General features: G+C 45.7%; 1 protein-coding gene across 1 annotated transcript; it reads right to left on the bottom strand.

The window, feature by feature from the left end:
- Window positions 1-12,526: 12,526 nt before the first annotated feature.
- On the bottom strand, window positions 12,527-17,195 carry LOC117596180 (microfibril-associated glycoprotein 4). The gene is given in 7 exon segments (XM_034300367.2): window positions 12,527-13,309; window positions 13,440-13,607; window positions 16,205-16,241; window positions 16,243-16,302; window positions 16,476-16,697; window positions 16,877-16,958; window positions 17,119-17,195. Coding segments are annotated over 6 exon segments (756 nt in total). The 5' UTR covers window positions 16,883-16,958; window positions 17,119-17,195; the 3' UTR covers window positions 12,527-13,046.
- Between the last annotated feature and the right edge of the window lie 1,088 nt (window positions 17,196-18,283).

Consider the following 18,283-nt stretch of genomic DNA (forward strand, 5'->3'; position numbering starts at 1 on the left):
ACCAGGTGAGGTTCTCCACCAGATGAACACCAAGAAACTTGGTGCTCTTGATGATCTCCACGGAGGAGCCACCGATGTTCAGCGGAGAGTGGTCACTCTGTGCTCTTCTGAAGTCAACAACCATCTCTTTAGTTTTGTCCACGTTCAGGGACAGGTTGTTGGCTTTGCACCAGTCCGTTAGCCGCTGCACCTCCTCTCTGTATGCTGACTCGTCGTTCTTGCTGATGAGACCCACCACGGTCGTGTCATCGGCGGACTTGATGATATGATTCGAGCTGTGCATTGCTACACAGTCGTGAGTCAGCAGAGTGAACAGCAGTGGACTGAGCACACAGCCCTGTGGGGCCCCAGTGCTCAGTGTGGTGGTGTTGGAGATGCTGTTCCCCATCCGGACTGACTGATGTCTCCCAGTCAGGAAGTCCAGGATCCAGTTGCAGAGGGAGGTGTTCAGGCCCAGCAGGTTCAGCTTTCCGATCAGGTGCTGAGGAATGATTGTGTTGAATGCTGAACTGAAGTCTATGAACAGCATTCTAACATAAGTGTCTTTATTGTCCAGGTGGGTGAGGGCCAGATGGAGGGCGGTGGTGATGGCGTCATCTGTTGAGCGGTTGGGGCGGTAAGCGAATTGCAGGGGGTCCAGTGAGGGAGGCAGCAGGGTCTTGATGTGCCTCATGACGAGCCTCTCGAAGCACTTCATGATGATGGGTGTAAGTGCAACGGGACGGTAGTCATTGAGGCAGGACACTGAAGACTTCTTTGGCACGGGGACGATGGTGGTGGCCTTGAAGCAGGTCGGGACAACGGTGCTGCACAGGGAGGTGTTGAAGATGTCCGTGAAAACATCTGCCAACTGGTCTGCACATCCCCTGAGCACCCTGCCAGGAATGTTGTCTGGTCCAGCAGCCTTCCGTGGGTTGACTCTGTGTAGAGTCTTCCTCACGTCAGCGGTGATTAGACGCAGCACCTGGTCATTGGGAGAAGGGGTGATCTTCCTCGCCGTCACGCCGTTCTGTGCCTCGAACCGAGCGTAGAAGTCGTTCAGCGCATCTGGGAGGGAGGCATCACTGTCACAGGCAGATGGTGATGACCTGTAGTTGGTGATGTTCTGGATGCCCTGCCACATGCGCCGTGTGTCTCTGCTGGTCTTGAAGTACTCGTGGATTCTCTGAGCGTGTGTGCGCTTCACCTCTCTGATGGCCCGGGACAGTTTGGCCCTTGCTGTTCTTAGGGCCACCTTATCGCCTGCTCTGAAGGCGGAGTCGCGGGTCCTCAGTAGCGCACGCACCTCTGCAGTCATCCACGGCTTCTGGTTGGAGCGTGATGTGATGGTCTTGGAGGCGGTGACGTCATCAATGCACTTGCTGATATAGCTGGTCACTGATGTCGCGTATTCCTCCAAGTCAGTGAAGTCGCCGTCAGTTGCCGCTTCCCTGAACATGTGCCAGTCAGTGTGTACAAAACAGTCCTGAAGAGCAGAGATGGCTCCTGCTGGCCAGGTTTTCACCTGCTTCAGAACCGGTTTGGAGCATCTGACTAGCGGTCTGCATGCTGGGATTAGCATAACAGAGATGTGGTCTGAGTAGCCGAGGTGGGGGCGGGGCTCTGCCCGGTACGCGCCGGGGATGTTTGTGTAAACAAGGTCCAGCACGTTTTTCCCTCTCGTTGCAAAGTCCACATGCTGATGGAATTTAGGGAGCACTGACTTGAGATTTGCATGGTTGAAATCTCCGGCAACAATAAACAGTCCGTCAGGGTTTGAGTTCTGCAGCTCGCTAATAGCCCCATACATTCCATTCAGGAAATGCCCATATAAAGTATCAGTGGTTAAGCAGCAGTTTATTGAATCAGAAGTCAGAAATCTGCTAGCCAGGAAGATTGTCAGGCCATCAGTTTCCCTGTGGGCAGCACCCATTGTGGTAGTGCCAAAGAAGGATGATAGTTCAAGGCTGTGTGTTGACTATCATGGTCTGAATACTAAAACACATCTTGATGCTTACCCCATGCCACAAATCCAAGATATTCTGGAATCCTTGTATGGTGCCACAATTTTCAGTACCCTTGACCTAAAAACTGGGTACTGGCAGGTGGAAATGGCACCTGACAGTATTCAGAAAACTGCCTTTGTCACTTCATCTGGGCTATACGAATTTTGTTGTCTTCCGTTTGGGCTTAAAAATGCTGCGGCAACATTCCAGAGATTAATGGAGCAGGCTTTAAGAGAACTCAAGGGGAAGCGCTGCTTTATCTACATTGACGATGTTGTTGTGTTTTCCAAAAATGAGGAAGAACACCTCTGTCATCTGCAGCAAGTTTTCCATTGTCTCCATAAAGCTGGTTTAACTCTTAATTTGAATAAGGGTAACTTAATGCAACAAACTCTCACCTTCTTAGGACACATTGTGTCAAGCAATGGAATAAAAACAGATCCAGCAAACGTGGATGCAGTCACCTCCTTTCCAGCTCCCCAGTCACTTAAAGACGTGCAACGATTTCTAGGGCTTGCTGGCTGGTATCAGCGCTATATTCCACATTTCTCCGAGAAAGCTGCTCCACTCCATGCCTTAAAAAAAAAAGTCCACTTGGTTATAGTCAGAACAATGCCAAAATGCATTTAACATCATAAAACAGTATTTAACCCAAGCATTTCAATAAACCATTCACAGTGCAAACAGATGCTAGTGAGGTGGGGTTAGGTGCAGTACTTACCCGGGAAACAGAAGGCGAGGAGAAGGTCATTGCCTATGCTTCACGTTTATTACGAGGAGCAGAAAAAGCCTATTCTGTTTCTGAGAAGGAATGTTTAGCTGTAATTTGGGCTGTAGAAAAGTGGAGGCCGTATCTGGAGGGATGTCCCTTTACAGTTGTGACAGACCATGCAGCACTGACTTGGGTGTTTCAGCATCCGAAGCCATCATCACGCCTCACTCGCTGGACATTGAGATTACAAGGATTCCACTTCACAATAAAATATCGGAAAGGTCAGTGCAATGTGGTGCCTGATGTCCTGTCAAGAGTTCATAATGACCCTATGCCTCAGGAAATGATTGCTGTAATCAGAGCCACCAAGACCGATGTATTACGTAGCAACTTGCAAGTGGATTTAGCACAAATTGCCATGGATCAACAAAAAGACCCAGAGCTGCAAGAAATGATTCAAGAAGCACAGTCCAAGGAAATTTCTGATCCTACCCGCATTCATTATGTGATTCAGAATGGTTTTCTTTTTCGTAGTTTACAGAAAGGACGTCAAGGACAAAAACGTCTCCAGGTTACGTATGTAACCATGGTTCCCCGAAGGGAACGAGACGCTGCGTCGAAACGCTATGGGAACGCCTTCAGCGTGACCGCGCTCTGAATTACATGTCTAATCATTCTAATTAATGGCGAGACGTCACGGGCGGGGTGACGGAACGACCCGGAAGCATAAAAGCCCGAGCGGCATGCGCCGCGCTAGCTTTCAAGAATGAGGCAAGCGCGGCAGGGATGCAGGAAGTGTGGCACCGAGACGCAGCGTCTCGTTCCCTTCGGGGAACCATGGTTACACACGCAACCTGGAGACGTTCCCCATCAGGAACTCGAGCTGCGGCGAAACGCTATGGGAACGAGTATGCCCACGCCGCCAGACTTACAAATCCCTGCCTAGTGTGGGAAAGGCACAGCTAAGGCAAAAGGACAGAAGAGCCAGGAGTGGCTCGCATATCCAGGCCATAGAACCTGGTAAAAGTGAGGGGCGTGGACCAACCCGCCGCGTCACAGATGTCCTGCACGGACACACCTGCCAAGAAAGCCTTGGAGGCCGCCACACCTCGGGTCGAATGAGCCTTGACCCCCAGGGGCGAGGGGAGACCAGAGGACTCGTAGGCCAGGGACGTGGCTTCCACGATCCACCGGCTGAGGGTCTGCGTAGTAGCAGGACGACCCCTCTTAGGGGGAGCAAAGCATACAAACAATTGGTCCGCCTTCCTCCACAGGGCAGTTCTGTGGACGTTGAGCTTCCGTTGGTCGGGCTCCCGAAAGGCCTGCAGCACGACTGGCCGTGGCGCCGAGGAGGGGACTTTCGGTACGTACCCCGCTCGGGGGTACAAGAACGCTTTGGCCAGACTGGGCGCAAAGTCTAAATAGGAAGGGGCCACAGAGAGGGCCTGAAGATCCCCCACTCTCCTCAGAGAGGAAATAGCCAAAAGAAAGGCAGTTTTCAATGTCAAGAGATGGTCCGAAATCTCCTCTATAGGCTCGAAGGGGGGTTCGCAAAGAGCCTCTAAAACCACGGCCAGGTCCCACGGAGGGACCCGAGATCGCACTGGAGGCCTCAGCCTCAGCGCACCGCGGAGGAAACGTGTAACCAGGGGGTGCCTGCCCACTGACTGGCCACCAAGAGGGGAGTGGTAAGTGGTAGGCCGCAATGGCCGCCACGTACACCTTCAGGGTGGAGTGGGTCAGCCCCGCGGAGAGGCGGGCCTGCAAGAACTCCAGCACTGTACCAACCGGGCAGTGAACAGGATCGAGCCGGCGGTCTCTGCACCAGGAAGTGAAAAGTTTCCACTTCAAGGCATACAGTTTCCTCGTTGAGGGAGCTCTGGACTGGAGGATGGTCTCAACAACCTCGGCTGAGAGACCGGAAGCTCTGAGTTGTGCCCCCTCAGAGGCCACACCCAAAGCTTCCACAACTCTGGGCGGGGGTGAAGAATGTCGCCCCCTGCCTGTGAGAGGAGGTCCCTCCTGACGGGAATCTCCCATGAAACGGGGCTACTAGCAACAGGCAGACCCCGTCCCGGCGCACTCTCTCCAGAACTCCAGGGGGAAAGGCGTACAGACGCAGCCTCGGCCACGCCCGTGCCATAGCATCCAGTCCCAGGGGAGCTGGATGAGTCAGAGAGAACCAAAGGGGGCAGTGCGACGTCTCCTGCGTCGCAAACAGGTCGACATGAGCTCGACTGAACACCCGCCATATCTGCTCCACCACCTCGGGGTGGAGTCTCTATTCCCCTGGGATCGGCCCCTGCCTCGACAGGGCGTCTGCTCCCGTATTGAGACGGCCAGGGATATAAGCTGCTCTCAGCAAGAGGAGCTTTCCCTGGGACCACACAAGGATCTGGTTGTTGTCGGTGCAAACCAACACGTGACGACCTCTTAGGTCCGGGAGAAAATGTTTTAGTGCTAGAAGCACGGCCAGCATCTCCAGGCAGTTGATGTGCCAAGTGAGACGGCGGCCACTCCACAGACCACGGGCTGAGCGGCCACTCATGACCGCTCCCCAACCGGTGAGGGACGCGTCCGTCGATAGCATTACGCGGTGACCAGGAGCTCCCAGCACCGGGCCCTGAGACAAGAAGCCAGTCTTCCTCCACATGTCTAGAGCACGCAGGCACCGCCTCGTGACTCTGATCATCCGGAGCAGATTTCCCCTCAGGGAGAACCCCCTGGTCTTGAGCCATATATAAGAGGCCAAAGGATATTACGATGGACGCTGCTGCCATCAACCCCAGCAGGACCTGCTTGACAGTGAGTGACCGGCCTTCCCTCACTCTCGCGACTGCCGTGCGGATCGACTCTATCCGAGCGGGAGACAAACGCACCTGCATCGTGGTCGAATCCCACACCACCAATCAATAAATAGTTCAGTATGCGGATGCCCTGGAGTCGCATAGGAGCCAGAGCAGCATCCACACACTTCGTGAAGGTGCGGGGTAGGCCGAACGGAAGAACCCGATATTGGTAAGCTTCGCCCCTAAAAGCGAACCTCAGGAACTTCCTGTGTTGAGGAAGGATGGAGATATGGAAATATGCATCTTTTAGTTCGATCGTGACAAACCAGTCCTCGGACCTGATCTGAGGCACGACCCGAGTGACCGTGAGCATCCTGAACTTCAGTCGAGCGACTGAGAGGTTCAGCGGCCCGCCTGAGCTCCTCCAGGTGCTCAGATGGCATCTCCCCCTCATCCAGCTCTTTGAGCAGGTCGGCCTGGTACGCCTGTAAGACGCCCATAGTGTGCAGACACGCACCGGCCTGACCCGCTGCCGTGTACGCTTTGCCCACGAGCGCCGAGGTGGTACGCAACGGCTTAGTGGGCAGCACCGGAGCCTTCAGGGACGATGCTGCATCAGGGGACAGATAGCATGCTAGCGTCTGTTCAACCCTGGGCATCGTCCTATAACCAGCCACGTCAAGCCCCGCCACGTTAGCATAATGAGAGGAGGCGGGAGTAAATAGACGGGTGGAAAAGGGCCTGTTCCACGACCTCGACACTTCGGTGTGGAGGTCAGGAAAGAACGGCAGGCTCCGGGGTGGAGGTGGAAAAAGCACTCATTGAGCTTCGACCTCGCCGGCGAAACTTCGACCTCGCCGGCGAAACCCTCCAGCAGCTCCTCATATTGGGGAGACTGCGGCGCAGGATCGGCGCCCTCCACGTCAACCTCCTCGGAGGAAGACAGGTGGAGCGCCGGGCCCGCTCCCCGGGGGGAAGAAACCGCAGAGCGTGCTTCCGAACCCAGGGAGCGGACGGTAGATCTGGAGTGTGAGGAAGGAGAAAAGGACTCGCCCGTTTCCATTCCCTCCGCCAGATCTAGCTGTGAGCCCCACGAATGCAGATGCCGCTCTGCCTCGGCAGAAGCGGGGCCGGCACCGCGAGGCTCGCGAGTGAAGGCTCCCTCCTCGAAGAGAGCCTTCCGAGAGCGGAGCACGCGCAGCGACAAACGCTTGCAATGTGAGCAATCCCTCGAGAGCCAACTCTGCATGCTCCGCTCCCAAACAGACAACGCAAAGGCTGTGTGTATCACCGCCCGTGATATAACGCGGGCAGAGAGGGACACACAGCCTAAAACGCTGTCCGCTAATCTCGCCCTTCCGGTGTTTCGATTTGTCTTTGGCCTTAGACATGCCGCCGACAACACAAAATAGACAAACAATATGACAGACAATATAACACAGAGCTCTTGCTGAATGACAGAAAGCTAGCGCGGCGCATGCCGCTCGGGCTTTTATGCTTCCGGGTCCTCCAGTTGATGGTGCCGTCCTGCCAACGGGAAGCTTTTCTACATTATGCACATGATAACCCTCTTAGTGGACACCTGGGGAGATTGAAAACTCTATTGAAATTGCTCGACATAGCATATTGGCCCAGAGTGAGAAATGGCGTATGGAAGTATTGCAAAGAGTGTACCATCTGTCAGAAATATAAACCTGCAATTACCAAGTTGTCTGGTCATCTTCAATCCACACCTGTCGTCGAACCTGGACATATGTTAGGAGTGGATTTAATGGGACCTTTCCCTAAGAGCAGTAAACAGAACGAAAATCTTCTCGTGGTTGTTGATTATTGTTCTAAATGGGTTGAAATGTTTCCATTACACACAGCCAAGACACCGCAAATAGTTCAAATTCTTGTGGAGGAGATTTTCACTAGATGGGGTACACCTGCATACTTGGTGTCAGATAGAGGGGTACAGTTTACATCCCAGCTACTCAGTGTGGTCTGCAAGCAATGGGGGGTTATCCAGAAATTGACAACCGCTTATCATCCACAAACCAATCTCACGGAAAGAGTTAATCGTAACCTTAAAACAATGATTGCTTCTTATGTTGGTGATCAACATCGGCTATGGGACAAGTGGATTCCAGAGGTTTGTTATGCACTTAACGCTACATGGCATGAAAGCACAGGTTTTACTCCCAAGTTGCATTGGGACGGAAATTGCAAGGACCCATAGAAAGAGCCATTCACAAACCACCTGATCCAGACGACCCTACATACTCACTTATCGACAGACAACAACATCTTATCAACTTGGTCAGAGCTAATGTTGAACGAGCTCAGGAGAAACAGAAAAGGTATTATGATCAACCCCATAAACCAGTTCAGTTTCAGGTGTGAGATGTGGTTTGGGTCCGGACCCATCCTCTCTCCAGAGCTGATGAAGGGTATATGGCTAAGTTGGCAGTGAAATGGAAGGGTCCTGCCAAGGTGGTAAAAATACTTGGGCCCGTTAATTGTTCTCTAAGTTACTTTGACGCCCCCAATGTTGTGGAAACTATGCATGTACAAAATTTGAAGCCGTGTTATGGTTATAGTCAGTCTCTTTCTGAGGGGAGGGGTGTGTAACAGTCTTGGTCTGTCACAGTATTTCCTCTTTTATATGTAAAGTTACTACCTGTCACTAGGGGGAGTATGGTGTTGGGGGCTTTAGTATAACAGCGATGTAATGTTAGTTATAATGGTGCTAGCAGCATGGTTCATGGTGTCCTGGTGCTACTCTTGGAGTCCCGACTGAGAATTTAAAGGATTTTCTGCTCGGTTAAAAGGGACTCTATAGTCTTTGCTATCGCTACCCAAGGAGGGTTATTTACGAGAGAAGGTTTAACCTCAGGACTTCATACTCCTATCCTGTTTGGGATGTTTCTTTGGTTGGTGCTCTAGAACTAATGGATGATTGTACCCTTGGTTTTTGATGGATTGTGACGGACTAACCTTATCTACAACTGCTCCACGCATTTCAACATTTTTTACCTTCATTCATCTACAACATCAAGGATTTACAATCTACGTGGACTAATCAGATAAGACATTTTTGATTTTTTTTTTTTTTATGTGCAAGGGTATTGAATATGTTTTTCACATCTGATTTTTGTGGGTTTATGTGGGAATGCATACCTTGTGTTTATATTGTATATGACTTGTTTATGGAATTATATGTTCCTCTTTTTGCATTTATCATTTGTCTTGTTGAGTGTTTGAATTTACACAGATCCTATTTATAACTTCGCCGGTGGTTCCCTCCCTTATATTAATTTATGTGACAGGTAGTTTGAGGTTTAAAATTCCAGGCGATTTGTCACATCATCATATGTGAGTCAGAATGGAAATTCCTGATGGAAATTCCAGTAATTGAGGCCATAATCCCATGTATCGGGTGGTGAATTAATTTTTAACCAATTTACACGTACGACTTTTCTGCATTGCCAGATAAATATGTAAACTGTTATTGTAGCTTAAACACAAACTAGTAAATATGTGCATAACATCAGCTTTTATGTGGAGTGATCCAAAAGACTGGACTACCAGAAATTGTCAAATTATGAGAGACTTCTTCAATATTTACTCTGGAACTGCAACAGTGCGTCAGGTGTGACCTTACAGGATTGCAAAACAGAATTACAGGTGAAGGACCATACTCTGGAACTTAGCTGCAAATATGCTGACCACTGAATCTATATAAGATACAAGATACTATACTATCCTACACTATACTATACATCAAGATACTATACTGTATGTCAAACTTATTAGACTTATAGACATTAGATTTATTCATGTTTATTTATTTATTTATTTATTGGTGCCCAAACCACCTCTCAAATCAGAGGAGCAGCGGCTCTACTCCCAGGTTCTCTGAAGAGTTCCTCACCATGTTATGGAGAGTAAGCCCCTGAGGAGGAACCTCATTTCTGCCATGTGTAGTCGTGACCATAGGTGAGGATAGGGATGTAGACCTAGCTCTCACACTCACTTTTTCCATCATAATATGTGAATAAGATCCTGAAGTACATGAAGTCCTCCACCAGAGGCAAGCTCACTCTCCTCACCTCAAGGAAGCATATTGGATTTTAAAATAAATCCCTCCAAACCCCCAATTATTCCCAACTGTTCATCACATGGATGCTGCCCAACTGCCATTTAAACTGATCCCCAGCCTTCATCTTGCAGGTGGTCAGTCCACAAGATAGCTCCAAACCAACAGATAGCTCATTTTTATACCTTTCATGGAAGTCAGGTGCAATGCCAGTTAGGCAGCTGGCATGCAATGAACAGTCTTAGACAGACTAGACCCTTGCAATGGAAACTGTCTCTGTGAACATGAAATGTCTTTTCACTGATGGGGAAAGAGCCTGATGTAGCATGTGAGTTGTAAAAGGAATGGACTAGGTATAGTTGAACTTACTCCTTTAGGAGTAGTCTCTCTCCCTCTGTCAAGTCCTCAGGTGGGTGAGGAGACACCAAACCCAGACTGAGGACCTCACATTTGGACTTTTCATGGTGGACAATAGGGTTGCCCCTATCAGGTTTCATGTTTCAAGAATAAAATCTCTGACCATCACATTCAAGCTGAGTACTTGAATTCCACCCAAAAGATGGCTCCACATCACCCTGCTAGTCACCACTCCAAAGTCTGTCTGCAGGGATGTGTCTTTTGTACCTTTCATAGGGGTCTTCAGGATCGCTCTTTGTCTGACCTCTCCCCACAGATCTGTTCACCAAGGGAGGCCTTACTGGTACCATTAAACTACTGGAGACATATCTCTGAGGTACACTAGAGTACACAAGCCCCTTCACCGCTACAAGGTCTTCATCCTTGATCGGGTTGAGCTCAATTCATTGTGTGACCCAAATGCAAATTAATGGGATGAGTGTGAGGCAGTGGTTTCCCAGACTCCAGAATACCCCCAGAATGATGGCAATACTCGCCAAGATGTTATAGTGCAAGGTGATGATTTATTTACAGTGCTCAAGAGGTGATCCAGTACGGGGGGGAAAAAAAAACCCAAAGCTATATACAAAGTTACAAACAAATAAACAAATAAACAAACAAACACTTTAGCTCTATATACAATAGTTTAACCTCTAACAAATATTGCTCACGGCACCACAGTTGCATGCTCACTCAAAAAAAAAACAACAACCAACCTACTAAACAACCCACACCCACAGTGGTTTGGGGCTCTCTTTTAAACCCTAAGCCCTGCCCCTCTTTGGATTAAACCAACTAGCAAGGAAGGTGCAGGGTAGATAGGCACATATTTTACAATAATGGAAGCATATCATACATTTAAGATATCATCTACTACATTATATATATCTTTACACTATGAAATATAGCATTATACACCATAATAGCAGATCGACATAATCCACGGAGTGGATATGTTTGTGTGTATGAAAGTCCAGTATGCTAATAGCGTGCGTGTGCACCCACATCGCCTCAGCAGGGATTTACGGAGGAAGAATGAGGTACGTTGAGGTGTGTGTGTGTCAACAGGGCCAGGTCACTTCCTCACAATGAGTCTATCATGATGGTATTTAAATTTTATTTTATGTACATTTTTTCTGGTGGTCCATTTAGATTAAGACTTAAATCTTATCTTCAGAGTACAAAGAACTGTTCATAAACAGCTTCATAAAGGACATACTGTATATGACAGACGATGTCTGGGCAATGCCCTCAAAATCACTTACCCCAACCAGGAGGACTATTCAGGCATGCACATCGAGACTGAAGGACAGCTTCACACACACTAGCCTCTGAATTCATGTTTACTGCAGTCACACATCAGGACAATGTATATTTTTAAATTTATTTATTATACTGCAATAATCTTACTAGCAATAATGCAAGAATCTTTCCATGGTTGTGTTGTGTTTACACTGAATGTCTCACTGCAGGGAGCAGTGAGATACACTGGCCAAAAGTATGTGCACCCCTGACCATCACACCCATACGTGCTTGTTGAACGTCTCATTCCAGATTTATTCCCTCTGTCTTTACTGTTATAATAAGCTCCACTCTTCTGGGAAGCTTTCCACTAGATGTTGGAGCGTGGCTGTGGGGATTTGTGTTCATTCAGCTACAAGACCATTAGTGAGGTCAGGCGCTGATGTTGGGATGTCGAGGAGGTCTGGGGTGCAGTCGGTGTTCCAGTTCATCCCAAAGGTGTTCAGTGGGGTTGAGGTCAGGGCTCTGTGCAGGACACTCGAGTTCTTCCACTCCAACCTTCACACACCATGTCTTCATGGAGCTTGCATTGTGCACAGGGGCATTGTCATGCTGGAACAGGTTTCAGCCTCTTAGTTCCAGTGAAGGGAAACTGTAATGCTACAGCACACAAACACATTCTATACAATTGTGTGTTTCCAACTTTGTGGTAACAGTTTGGAGAAGAACCACATATGAGTGTGATCACATCAGGGGTGCACATACTTTTGGCCATATAGTGTATCTTTTCATTATGCTGTACTGGTATAATGACAATAAAGTTGAATTGAATCCTAATTACTTCCTAATCACCTAGTGCACCGGTTTTGACGTTTTTCTTGTCTTTATTCTCAATATATTGTCATTATATTTCATCATAAATTTGGGGAAATAGAGTGAAATATTATTTTATTATTTGGTCTTCATCATGGAAAACGGTCAGTGATGAAGATTTTTAGTCTTAGTTTTTAGTGTAATGTGGTTGCAGGAGGCATTAGAGGCAATATTCTAATCAACTTTAAGCAACTCCTCTATGTTGTAATTAGCAGCATTGATCTGTAATAATGATGGAGTCACTTTTACTGTTGTCATGGCGACAGTTTCTATCATCTGAAACCTCTGCAGTAACTAGAAGCCCCAACTCCAACTGTCCCTATCTGGGCCGGTTCTTGTCCCTGTTTGGGCCTGCTGTTTGGAAGAACAGCTTAATTTCATTTCACTGTTTGACTACTATTTAAAATTTCATATTTACATGTTTGAAGACAAATAATGGACACCAGAATGTTTAAGATCTTGTGTTTTATTTTTAAATGCGAAACAAAAGTTGATTGAAACCCATTTCTTGTCTCAATACAGGAAAAGAGGCCAGGATCAAGAAATGTTGTTTACATTTTGTAATTGTGGATCAGTTTTTTAAAATGTAGACATAAAAAATATTTTTTTATTGAAGTAATTTCTTTTCTGTGGTTGTGGCTCAATTGCCATTCTGTTGGATATCTAGTGCACTACAGATTATGCTACACCCTATGTAGTGAGCATATGAACTCAATGTGGATGTGCTGCAGGGCCTCCTCTTTGGTGTGTGTTATTGTCTTCTGTCTCTGGGACGCGTGTGTGTGTGTGTGTGTGTGTGAGAGAGAGAGAGAGAGAGAGAGAAAAACCACCATCACCACCACCACCATCACCTCCAACACCAACACTTCCACTTCCACCTCCACTTCAACACCACCTCCTCCAACACCACCACCATGTCCACCAACACCATCATCAACAACAAGAATGTTATAAAGAGAAATTCATCACTATGCTACAGACACAGGTCTGATCTTCATGGCGATGTATTTGAGACCATAATCATAGCCTTTCCACTCGTTCCACACATTTCCGATGGCGTAATGAGTGCCGTCCTTTCCCCACAGGTATATCCCGTTAGGGTTCGCATGGTGGCACTGATTGTACCAAAAAGCCCCGAGGTAGGATTTAGCACAGTTTCCCCCTGCATACGAGTCCTGGTCTTTATCAAAGGTGGAGAATTTCTGTCCGTTGTGTGTAGCCAGAGAATCACCTGCAGATAACACAAGCTGTCACTACAGACTCTCTCTGTATTATATGTACATTATTTGCCTTGTCATTGCACTTCAGTGTTGAGCTCCTTGGTGCCTGTAGTTATCTCTACATCTCTCACTCTCACTTACCTGCACCTCCATTGATGAAACCACTAATGTGGAGTGTGTAGCCATCAGCTTCAGAATCTATAGAGAAAGAAGAATATCGAGCATAAACCGACACCCCGGCGAAGTCCTGCAGGTCCACTTTCAGCTCGTATTTCTTCTTACGTGTGAGCTGGTAGATTTGTTCTAATCCTGGGGGTAAAAGGAATATCATATGCTGAAAGATACTTACGAAAAGTCAGGTTCAACTGCAAAACTATATGTAATACAGTGGCCATTTGTAGTACACAAACGTTTACAGAAAGAAAGAAAGAAAGAAGAAAAAGAAAATGACAAAAAGAAAGTGTGAAATGAGTGCCAAAGAATTGCAATGAAGTGTGAAAGTGCAAAAACCAACCATGCAAAAGAAAGAAAGAAAGAAAGAAAGAAAGAAAGACTGGGTAGATTAAATGCCCCATTTCCCAAAGTAAGAACTCAGTAAAATGTGTTACTCAGTGTGGGAAGCATTGAGCTTAAACATTTGATATTTTCAATATAAAACAATATTCAATATACAATGAAAAAAAATAACTTGGTGTTTTGCGACTCAAACAGTTCTGATGTTAATTACTGAATTAGAAATTAAGAATGGGAACCCCAGGAGACTTGAGCTCTCAGATAACTTTGACCAAGGTATCAGACCTTAATTAGCCTGTTAGGGTCATGACTTGTTCACAGTCATCGTTAGGAAAGGCCAGGTGATGCAAATTTCAAAGCTTTATAAATACCCAGACTCCTCTAACCTTGTCCCAACAATCAGCAGCCATGGGTTCCTCTAAGCAGTTGCCTAGCACTCTGAAAATGAAAGTGATTGACGCCGGAGAAGGCTATAAGAAGATAGCAAAGTGTTTTCAGGTACCGATTTCCTCAGTTCGGAATGTAATTAATGGCAGTTCACAGGAACAGTGGAGGTCAAGATAAGGTCTGGAAGGCCAAGAAAAATATCTGAGAGAACTGCTCGTAGGATTGCTAGAAAAGCAAGTCAGAACCCCCATTTGACTGGAGAAGACCTCCAGGAAGATTTGGCAGTCTCTGGAGTTGTGGTACACTGTTCAACTGTTCAGCGACATCCGCACAAATATGGCCTTCATAGAAGAGTTATCAGAAGAAAACCTCTCCTGCATCCTCACCACAAAATTCAGTGTCTGAGTTTTGCAAAAGAACATTTACACAAGCCTGATGTATTTTGGAAAAAAGTCCTGTGAACCAATGAGGTTAAAATAGAACTCTTTGGCCACAATGAGCAAAGATATGTTTGGAGAACAAAGAGCACAGAATTTCATGAAAAGAACACCAGTCCAACTGTTAAGCATGGGGGTGGATTGATCATGCTTTGGGGTTGTATTGCAGCCAGTGGCACGGGGAACATTTCACGGGTAGAGGGAAGAATGGATTCAATTAAATTCCAACAAATTCTGGAAGAAAACATAACACCATCTGTAAAAAGTTGAAAAGAGGTTGGCTTCTACAAATGGATAATGATCCTAAACACACCTTAAAATCCACGATGGACTACCTCAAGAGGCGCAAGCTGAAGGTTTTGCCATGGCCCTCACAGTCTCCTGACCTAAACATCATTGAAAATCTGTGGATAGACCTCAAAAGAGCAGTGCGTGCAAGACGGCCCAGGAATCTCACAGAACTGGAAGACTGTTGTAAGGAAGAATGGGTGAAAATCCCTCAAACAAGAACTGAAAGTCTCTTGGCTGGGTACAAAAAGCGTTTACAAGCTGTGATACTTGCCAAAGCGGGTGCTACTGTTACGATCGCCAGCTGGAGTGCCCATGAACTCTACTAGAGGGCACTCCACCCCGGACTCTTGCCATTGTTTTCTGGACTCCATTTCCCATGTGTTCCTTGCCCCACATGTCATCTTACCATGTGCTACCCTTGTTTGTGTGTCATGTTCTGAAGGTTCCTTGGTTTCATGTGTCATGTTCTCATTGGTTGGTTTTGTCATGTGTTGTCCTTGGTTGGTTTTGTCATGTGTTCTCCTTGTCCTGTATAAAAGTTCACTTAATAGAAATTTTGACCAGTGGTGCCCAAACTTTCGCATGCCACTGTGTGTGTGTGTGTGTGTAGGTGTGTGTGTGTGTGTGTGTGTGTTATATATATATATATATATATATATATATATATATATATATATATATATATCACATTGATATATCAGTGCTAAAAAGATCATATAAAATAACAGCATTTATATGAAATAGGGAGAGTTTCATTGACTGTTAAAAGTAGGTATCAGAAACAGGCAAAACTAGGCACAGACCTCTTTAATCAAGCGTGTGGGTCGACTGCAGAGGTCATGATCAAATCATTTACACTGTATTTAACAAAACTTCACTTAAACACTGTCAAAAAGCAGTAGATTATTGCTCTGCCTGGCACCTGTTCATTTACCTGTCCATGAGCTTCTGTTGAAGAGGTGACTCTTTGCCTGAGTCAATAACTTAACAGTGTTTTTTAACTGGCATTTATACCTAATTTCTAACAGGCTAATATTTTTGTTTCTAAAAACAAAATTTAGAAAATATGGCATGTTATATTATAAATAACTATCCTAAATGCTCTAGTTAGAACTCATAGCATATTTGAGTGGATCTGTAATACATTTATTATTGGAGTTTATTCTTTTTTTTCTGATTTTATTTTCATCTACTTTAATCAAATTTGTGAATGTAGTAGTTCTATCTTTCATATTGGTACCTAATAACCAGTAAGTGATCTGTGCTGTAGTTTCTCACCTAGCCAGTATTCTCCATACTTGTTTCCAAAACCCTTTCTTGTAGTGTTCCCATGGTCTGTAGAAATTCACAGTGCCGTCCATTCTCCTCTGAAACACCTGGTGTGAAGGTAACATTCAACCCTTTAGCTGAATCACAGTCGTTGGTCTGATCACACAAAACAACCTCTCTGGATGACATTTAATTTAAATGAAAATAATGTTCAAAATATTAAATAAAAAATAAGTGCAACAGTATAATTCCTGTAAAGGAGACACACATCTAAACATACCGTCCACTTCCCGTCTTCTATTTGGCTTTCCCCAGATCTCATGTCACAGTACACCTGTACAGGTGTGTCTGCTGTAGGGTAAATGGTGTACACGCCACTGAGCGTTTGTCCGTTAGCGTAGACATCAGAGCAGTCAGTCGGAAACAGATGTTGAGAAATAACCCTGCTCCCAACCAGCAGGGGGAGAACACACAACACTGAAAGCACTGAAAACACCATGCCCTGGAAAAAGATAAATAAAAACAATGACTTTTAAAATAAAAATAAAACATGTTGTGAAGTTACCTTTATAAAAAGCCATAAGATTGAAAAATTGTCAAGCACAGCAAATTGAATGAGATGAAATTTAAAAAATAAAATGCAAGAACTAATCAAAATACAGTAATTACACACTGACTTACAATCATTTTAGTCTCCTTTAACTTTTTCAAGAAAACGATGCCTCGATTCTAAAGCAGAGATTGTGGGTTTGACCCTAGACACCTGTAAATTAAACAGCAATTTTGAGAAAACATCATTTTTTTAACTCACACTTTCTCAATTATATTTGTTTTATTTTAAGTTCATATTCTTGTTCCCAAAGCTGCACAGCTCAAAAGAAAGTCTTTGTAACATGTAAATTAAAGATACGAACAGAACATACCTTAGGTGCTTCTCTCTAATCTCTTCTCATCTCTTTTGCAGATGTTCATCCTCCCATACTTTTAAACCCTGCTGAACTCCCAAACCCCTCCCAATTACGTCATATGTGTGTGTGTCAAAATGGAAATTCCACTCATTGGGTCCATCACCTTATGGACCTGGTGGTGGATTTGTTCAAACCTTAGTTTTTAATCAACTTTACACATACAGGTATTTTGTGTTGCCTATTATTACAGTATAATAATATAATATATGGTTATTATTGTACCTTAAACACAAACTAGGAAATATGAACATAACATCAGTTTACCTATGGAGCGATACAAAAGTGTGGACTACCAGAATCTGTAAACGTATGAAACACTTGTGCAATATTTACTCTACAACAGTCGTTGCAGTATTGTGAAACAGAATTACGGATGACGGACTGTGCTCTGGAACTTGGCTGTAAATATCCTGACCACTAAAACTGTATCAAGGTGTTATACTAGATATTAGATTTATTAATGTTTATTTATTACAGTTTTCACAGTTAAAAAAATTCATCCTTTCATTTATCTTTCGCTTTTGTGGTGACAACAGGCTGAAAAGGTCAGTCCAGTCTTCCCTATTTCCAACCACAGCTTCTAGCTCTTCCTTGTTGATCCCCAGACATTCCCAAGCCGACTGTGAGATATAATCTCTCCAGCAGGTCCTGGGTCTGCCCTGGGGTCTCCATCAAGTGGGATGGCTATAATACAGCTCTAAGAAGCTGATCAAGGGCCATCCTTGTATGGTACCCAAACCACCGCAACTAGTTCCTCTTAATTTGGACGAGCAGCAGCTCTACTCCGAGGCTCTCCCGGATTGCTCAGCTCCTCACCCTGATTGGAGAGCAAGCCCAGAAACCCTGCAGAGGAACCTCACAATAAAGATTTACTTGACTTATCAACACATTTCCCAAATTTCCTCTTTTAAAGTACATCCATCTATATATCTATCTACATCTATCTATCTACATTTCCATTGCCTTGTATGCACGACTGTAGGTGAAGATAGGGATGTAGATTGACCAGTAAACAAAAAGCTTCATCTACAAACTGAATTCCTGCTTCATTACTACAGACCGGTACAGCTGCTGCTGACCTGATCCATTTGTCAGTCAGACAGATAGGATATACCTTGAT

This window comes from Pangasianodon hypophthalmus, chromosome 26, assembly GCF_027358585.1.
Source record: "Pangasianodon hypophthalmus isolate fPanHyp1 chromosome 26, fPanHyp1.pri, whole genome shotgun sequence".
Classification (NCBI taxonomy): Eukaryota; Metazoa; Chordata; class Actinopteri; order Siluriformes; family Pangasiidae; genus Pangasianodon; species Pangasianodon hypophthalmus.